General features: G+C 42.0%; 1 protein-coding gene across 1 annotated transcript; it reads left to right on the top strand.

Moving 5' to 3' along the window:
- The first annotated feature begins 225 nt into the window (after positions 1-225).
- On the top strand, positions 226-6515 carry LOC129813812 (dual specificity protein phosphatase 4-like). Its single transcript, XM_055866363.1, has 4 exons — positions 226-740; positions 1596-1729; positions 2287-2506; positions 3969-6515. The coding sequence occupies exons 1-4, from the start codon at positions 353-355 to the stop codon at positions 4349-4351; spliced, it is 1125 nt and encodes a 374-aa protein (XP_055722338.1). The 5' UTR covers positions 226-352; the 3' UTR covers positions 4352-6515.
- The last annotated feature ends 643 nt before the right edge of the window (positions 6516-7158 follow it).

Raw genomic sequence — 7158 nt, 5'->3', positions numbered from 1 at the left:
GAAAATAAATATAGCATTGCTTTTGACTTTGTCATTAACAAGAGAGTCAACATTTTCGAGCTTTGGCAGAGGCAACCTCATATTCTGTTGTCATTGATCGTTGGCTTTTTATGAATGAAAAGAGAGGAGAATTTTACTAGCGGTTGACGTCACCTCCAGTGTGACGCCACCACCCTTTTCATTGGGCTGGCGGCAGAGGCCCCATTCATAAAACGGAAAGAGGCGGACTGCTCGTGATAGTAATGCTCTCAGGAGAATAAGAGCACAACATTGCGCAGGAGCTGCTCAGCATTAACACACATCCAGCACTCTCTTCGTGTTCTTCAACAGGAAAAACAGAATTATCTTCATTATGGAGGAAAATATGGTTATTATGGATGAACTTTGCGAAATGGATTGCAACGTTTTGAAAAGGTTGTTGAAGGACGACAATGCGAAATGCCTGGTGCTGGACTGCCGATCATTCCTGGCGTTTAGCGCTGGACACATCCGGAGCGCAGTGAATATTCGCTGTAACACCATTGTGAGAAGGCGAGCGAAGGGCTCCGTGAGTTTAGACCAGATTCTATCGAGTGATGAAGAGGTCAAAGCCCGGCTGAAATCAGGAATGTACTCCGCTGTGATCCTCTACGACGAGAGGACGCCCGACATAGACACTGTTAAAGACGATAGCACAATCACTCTGGTGCTAAATGCAGTGTACAGAGACACATTTGGAACTGAAATATTTCTACTAAAAGGTAAATGATCACAATGCACTTATTAACAGGTTATCAGAATAAAAACATGCCAAATTAGTTTTGTTTACAAGCATAAATAACACAAAAAGCATAAATAATAATTGAATAGCACATTTTTCATTATATCTGACAAATGTGTTATTACAATGTTATTATTTTATTATCAGAATTATTACAAGTATTTCTTAACCATTAATGGTACATCTAGTGCGGTTTTGTATTGCTGCACAATTCAACCGACAAATAGGCACTAGGCGCTAACAATGAGGTAATGCAGAGAGAGCCACGTCTGGGTGCACAGGATGTGCTGCAGCGAGTGTCTTGTGTGAGCCCCAACAATTGGATAATCTTCAAGATTTCACATCAGCAAAAATTCATTAATTTAAAAAAATGATTTTATTGGCTATTGTTGCCAATTGCTTATTATGAAATCAAAATTACACACACGCATTGAACATTGAAATATTAAGTGTTGCCAGATAATCACAAGACTATACCCTATTTCTTAATAAATTATTATACGTATATGAGGAAATGCCATTTTTTCTCTCGTAAATTCGACTAGGTTTTTCAATTGTCACATTTAATTTAGGTGAAAACCACTAAGCATGCCCAAATTATAAGCCTCTTTTAATTTGATGGAAATCAAATTATAATTGCTGTTCTATAATGTTTTATGTTAATATTCAAAGATATTATATTTGGTTTTTATAGAGAAAAATGACCTGTGTGTATTACGCTAGGTAGGCTAATTTGTAAATGATATACGTCCATGGTGAGCTATTAGGCTGGTTTGACTTGAGTGTGGCCTGTGATTAATATATCCTAATGTCTAAGGTTCATCTTTTTTCACAGGGGGCTACGACAGATTTTTTACGGAGTATCCCGAGTTCTGTTTGAAGACCAAAACGTTATCCTCGTTCTCTACCCAGTCCAGTTTGGACTCGTGTTCTTCCTGTGGAACTCCACAGACGTCCCACCATGACCAGGTAAAGAAGGGGACCTGTTTATATTGGTGACCGAGTTGTGACCGAGTTTGACTGAATGTGTGGCATTGAGTGAAGTACCAGGGACTCGTAAATTCCAGTCATCTAGATTTAGGCCTACTGTTGTTTTTTCGTCTAGATAAGAGCACCAGTTGTGACTCCTTTTTATCTCTCTCACTGGTGCAGGGGGTGGTAGGGTAGGCGTGTGTGACCAACATTGCCCGGCCTTCCTTCACTATCTGTTTTAAGCAGGCGTTATTGATACTTTTCTGCTGTTTGAAGCGGGCCCATAGCAGCAATGCTATAACAGGGCCCAAATCAACAACCTGGCTGAAGATACAGTATATTAATTTCTTGAGTTGTCATTGGCCTATATTTTATGATCCAATTTCAGACCATATTGCTGCGACCTTAAAATTTAAATAATTAAAAGAAAGTACATACCACAGTCTTCTTAATTGTGTTACGTTGTGATGTTTGAAAGAGACATTCTGACTACATTTGCCTGTATTCTCTTTTGACTCTGTATTAATGCCAACTTTGTCTTCTATATGTTCCAGGCTGGTCCAGTGGAGATTCTTCCCTTCCTGTACCTTGGCAGTGCCTTCCACGCCTCCAAAAAGGACATGCTGGACGACATGGGCATCTCAGCCTTACTCAACGTGTCCTCTAACTGTCCCAACCACTTCGAGGGGGTCTACCAGTACAAGTGCATTCCTGTGGAGGACAACCACAAAGAGGACATCAGCTCCTGGTTCATAGAAGCCATTGAGTTTATCGGTAAGTTACATTTTCTTAGAAGAAGAATGGGATCCGTTCCAAATTACACCCTGTAGTGCACTCTAAAGGGAATAGGGTGCCATTTGGGACTTAGCCTAATACATCATCATCATGATGAGCAGGAGGAGAATGACATGGTCAATGATGGTCCCTATAGCTGCAGCATAGCTCAGTAGAATGTTAATTTGATCATGCGATTAAAGGTCTTCTTTTTTCAGGGAAGAGAGTGTCACTTCAATTGATGGTTCTTCAAGAACAAACAGATGTTTCTTTTTATAATTCCTCTGAGTGTATGAGTAATGGGTGGCAGTATTTTTCTAACCACGGTGGCAAAATGTATTTAAGATAACATTTTCATTCCCGGCCAGGTACTAGCCTAGGTAAAAGGAGAAGATTTTAGAATAAATAATTGGTATTAAATAGACAATAAATAGTGTGCTCATGCAGAATCTCAGTGTGAGGTTTACCCATGCTCAGTGTGCTCAGTTGATATGGAGGGAGAGGAGAGCTGAATTATAGTCATTGTGGGACTACGATGGTTAGAGATTTCCATGGTTAGGGATTTCCATGGTTAGAGATTATCATGGTTAGGGATTTCCATGGTTAGAGATTATCATGGTTAGGGATTTCCATGGTTAGGGATTTCCATGGTTAGAGATTATCATGGTTAGAGATTACCATGGTTAGGGATTACCATGAGGGAGGATAGGCTGGGCCTAGTGTCATATTCCACATGAAAGCCTGCTGCACTGGTGTGTGGAGACCCCAGTATGTTTGGATGGGTGTGTGTGTGTGTGTTTGTAAGCGTCTATGGGCTTGAATGCATCAGAGTTAGCTGCTTAGGGACCAGAGTATGACTCATCCACTGTTCTTGGGTGCGGTGCTGCGTTAGTTGGAGTTACTTTAATAGCTGTGTATGTTCACACCAGAGAATACAACTGCACTATAGAACAGGATGTTACATTTCTGTGTTTTAATGAGTATTTATGACATTCTACTCACATAGAAATATTTGGGCATTAGGACACACATTTTGTTGTGTGGACACTACTCATAATGGCCTCCCTGTGATGAGGGCAATTCCCCTGTGGTTGCTATTTCTCATGGTGAGAAATGCTTATGTATGGAAAGGGCTGTAGGTGTGTTGGGTGCAGGATCAACATTTGCATGTCTTTGCTCTGGGGCGCATAGTTTTGCTGTTTGTGTTTTATAGGGCTACAGACTAATATATTGCTTATGAGACACTGAGGTGTAAGAGCCTGTCGTGTGCCTTTGTGGTCGTCTGTGTGGATGAGAACCATGAGGAAAAACAAATCAGTGAAGTTATACGTGTCTATCAAGAAAGCTTACAGACCATTACAACAGATGATCCTGAGCACTACGTATTACCTATCCTGGGCATATCTACAGTATACCCTGAGTCAATTCTGGACCCCCTATCTCTCTGTGTCTCTCTCTTTAGACTCTGTGAAAGACTCTAACAGACGTGTGCTGGTGCACTGCCAGGCGGGCATCTCTCGCTCTGCCACCATCTGCCTCGCATACCTGATGAAGAAGAAGCGTGTTCGGCTGGACGAAGCCTTTGAGTTCGTCAAGCAGCGCCGCAGTATCATCTCCCCCAATTTCAGCTTCATGGGTCAGCTGCTGCAGTTCGAGTCCCAGGTGCTGGCCACATCGTGCGCGGTGGAGGCTGCCAGCCCCTCGGCAGCCAGCCTGGGCCCCAAGTCTTCCTCCAGCCCTACGTCGCCCTTCATCTTTAGCTTTCCCGTCTCCGTGGTAGCGCATGGCCAGCCCAGCAGCCTGGCCTACCTGCAGAGTCCAATCACAACCTCACCCAGCTGCTGATGCCCCGCCCCAACAAAGACTCACTGCCCCATTCCTCTCACTATCCAGACCAGAGAGAGAGAGGTTATCTTCTCCTACCTGGTATAAGCTGAAAGGTCCATTGACAATGAAAAACTGAGGGCGCCTATCCTGCTGCCTGACACAAAAAACTGTATAGAATATGGCACTCACACGTACACCTTCATCACTATATGGTGACTAATAAATACATTCTTTCATAAAACAGGCTAAAGAACAGATGCAGTTCCTGTGTTTTACTGTGAAGGTGGACACAGGAAGGACGGTGCGGCAGAATTCTAAGTTGTTGTCCATCTTTTTCATTTCCTGTGGAGTTTTCCAAAGCCTCTCCGGTCCTGTTGAGAGGGCTGAATGGCCGTGAGCAGAGATGCAGAGAAAATGAAAGAGCAAAGAGGGGAGGGGGGGAGAAAGAGAGTGCTCAGTCATTTAGTGGCTTCCTGATGGAGCGCAGGAGGCTCTTCAGTTGTGACAGGTGCTTGCTAGCGTCCTGTCCGGCTTCCTGTCCCTGACATCCCCATCCTCTCTCCCACACGCCCCCTCCTCTTCTGGAGCAGGACTGCTGATGAATGACTGAATAAAAGAGTCACCTCTGCGGAGGAGGAGAGGCCGCTGAGATGGAGAGACTAGCTTTCTGAGACAGTGCCAAATGAACGTCTGAGCCCCTGCTACATAGCCCGGGCAACCCCTGGTGTTCCATGTAATAAGCTCGGTCGGAAGGACAGATATGCTTTTGAGGGGAAAGGGGGTCTAGTCATTTCTGTTTTTTGTTCAGTGCCTTGTTCAGAGAAGGTATAGGATGTTTTTCCCAGCGCTTTTGGATGTGCTCATGTGCCCCAGCGCCTTTTCTTTCCAAACAGACTGTGGCAGATAAACTGGCAAATCTCTAAACAGCAACAACAAACCATTTCAAGTCAGCACTGCAATACAGACAATGTAATCCTATCCGTTCCTCTCCTCCAAGTAGAGCAATAATGCGTTTCTCTCTCTTCCCAGTTTCCACCAAAGTACTACATTGTGTTGTGTATTTATAATCATGTTTTTAGCTTCATATGTGTGTATTCGCTAATCGATAAAGACCGGATCTTTGAGAAGTGCTGTTTGCCTTACCAGTAATGATTTTTTATAATTCACCAGATAAGAATGTTGTAATTTTTCATTCCTGTAGGGAGGCATATTGTTGTCTGTTACATAGGTACTATTTCTGTTCAGACCATGTATGCTGATTGGTCTAATGCTTGTTGGAGGAGGGAGTTAGTTGGGAACAGACCTATGGCTTGTTTCTTTGTCTTATCACTGTTACTCCACCAATGTCTAGTAGATCCAGAGTACTTTCTAAACTTGCCAAATGCACAATAACCAACAGGGACAATTTCCCGGCTACGCACAAACACCCCTAAAAAAACAGGCACACTGGAATGTCTGACATCACTGGGAAAAAATATATATGAGATGGTAAAAAACTGCCAGTGTGTGCTGCTACTGGACTGATTCATGTGAAATGGTTAGTTTTTCTTCTCATTTCATTCTCTGAGTGAAAATATTGCCTGGAAGTGCTGGCCCAGGCGACGATCAGAGCCAGGAGCCCCTCCTCTTTTTGAAGAATGTAGGCACCTTTTATAGAGCACTTTTTAGTGATGCAATACCGTATTATAACTTTGAATTAATTTGCACATTATTATTACTATGATACCAGGTGGTAACTGATGACACCCATAATGTGCTTTTGTTCTTGAACGAGGGTATGTATGTAAATGATATGAAGATGAGAGGCGTTCTCTGGTCCACAATCATTGAACAATGCAATACTTTCTACCTGTGTCAAGTGAAATGCTGTTGTCTCATCATGGCAATATCATTCATCAGGTTGACTTTTTTAAATTTATTTTGTTACCTTTCCCTATGTTTTTGTTGAATTGTATATGCTTTATTTATTCCTAAAATTCCATTGTGAAATTCAAAAATGTTCTTTAAAAAAAAGAAAATGTCTGTCTTACTTGCATGAAACATCATATATGTTATCTGGGAGGGACTACAGAAAGGATTCACACCCCTAGACACCCCAGCCTACACACAATACCCCATAATGTCAACGTGGAATTATGTTTTTCGAAAGTTTTACAAATTAATAAAAAATGAAAAGCTGAAATGTATTGAGTCAATAAGTGTTTCAACCCTTTTGTTATGGCATGCCTAAATAAGTTTAGGAGTAAACATTTGCTTAACAAGTCACATAGTAGGTTGCATGGATCCACTCTGTGTACAATAATAGTTCAACATCTTTTTTTTATGACTACCTCATCTCTGTACCCCGCACATACAACTATCTGTATGGTTCCTCAAACAAGCAGTGAATTTCAAAAACAAATTCAAACACAAAGACCAGGGAGGCTTTCCAATGCCTCGCAAAGAAGGGCACCTATTGGTAGATTGGTAAAACATTTTTAAAAATAAAACAGACATTGAATATCCCTTTGAGCATGGTGTATCAATGCACCCAGTCACTACAAAAATACAGGCGTCCTTTCTAACTTAGTTGCCGGAGAGGAAGGAAACCATGGCCAATGGTACTTTAAAACAGTTCCAGAGTTTAATGGCTATGATAGGAGAAAACTGAGGATGGATCAACAACATTGTAGTTACTCCACAATACTAACTGAAATAAGAGGGTAAAGAAGGAAGCCAACACAGAATAAAGACATTCCAAAACAGGCGTCCTGTTTGCAAATTAGGCACTAAAGTAAAACTGCAAAAAATGTGGCACAGAAATGTACTTTATTCCTGAATGCAAA

This window comes from Salvelinus fontinalis, chromosome 2 (genome assembly GCF_029448725.1).
Source record: "Salvelinus fontinalis isolate EN_2023a chromosome 2, ASM2944872v1, whole genome shotgun sequence".
Lineage (NCBI taxonomy): Eukaryota > Metazoa > Chordata > Actinopteri > Salmoniformes > Salmonidae > Salvelinus > Salvelinus fontinalis.
This window is presented reverse-complemented; position numbering and strand designations above follow the sequence as displayed.

What these genes read in the sequence shown, in the direction of transcription:
- LOC129813812 (XM_055866363.1), top strand. Translation starts at nt 353, where the DNA reads ATGGAGGAAAATATGGTTATTATGGATGAACTTTGCGAAATGGATTGC. An exon ending in TGAAATATTTCTACTAAAAG is followed by an intron (nt 741 to 1,595) that starts GTAAATGATCAC and finishes CTTTTTTCACAG; the next exon opens with GGGGCTACGACAGATTTTTT. An exon ending in AGACGTCCCACCATGACCAG is followed by an intron (nt 1,730 to 2,286) that starts GTAAAGAAGGGG and finishes TATATGTTCCAG; the next exon opens with GCTGGTCCAGTGGAGATTCT.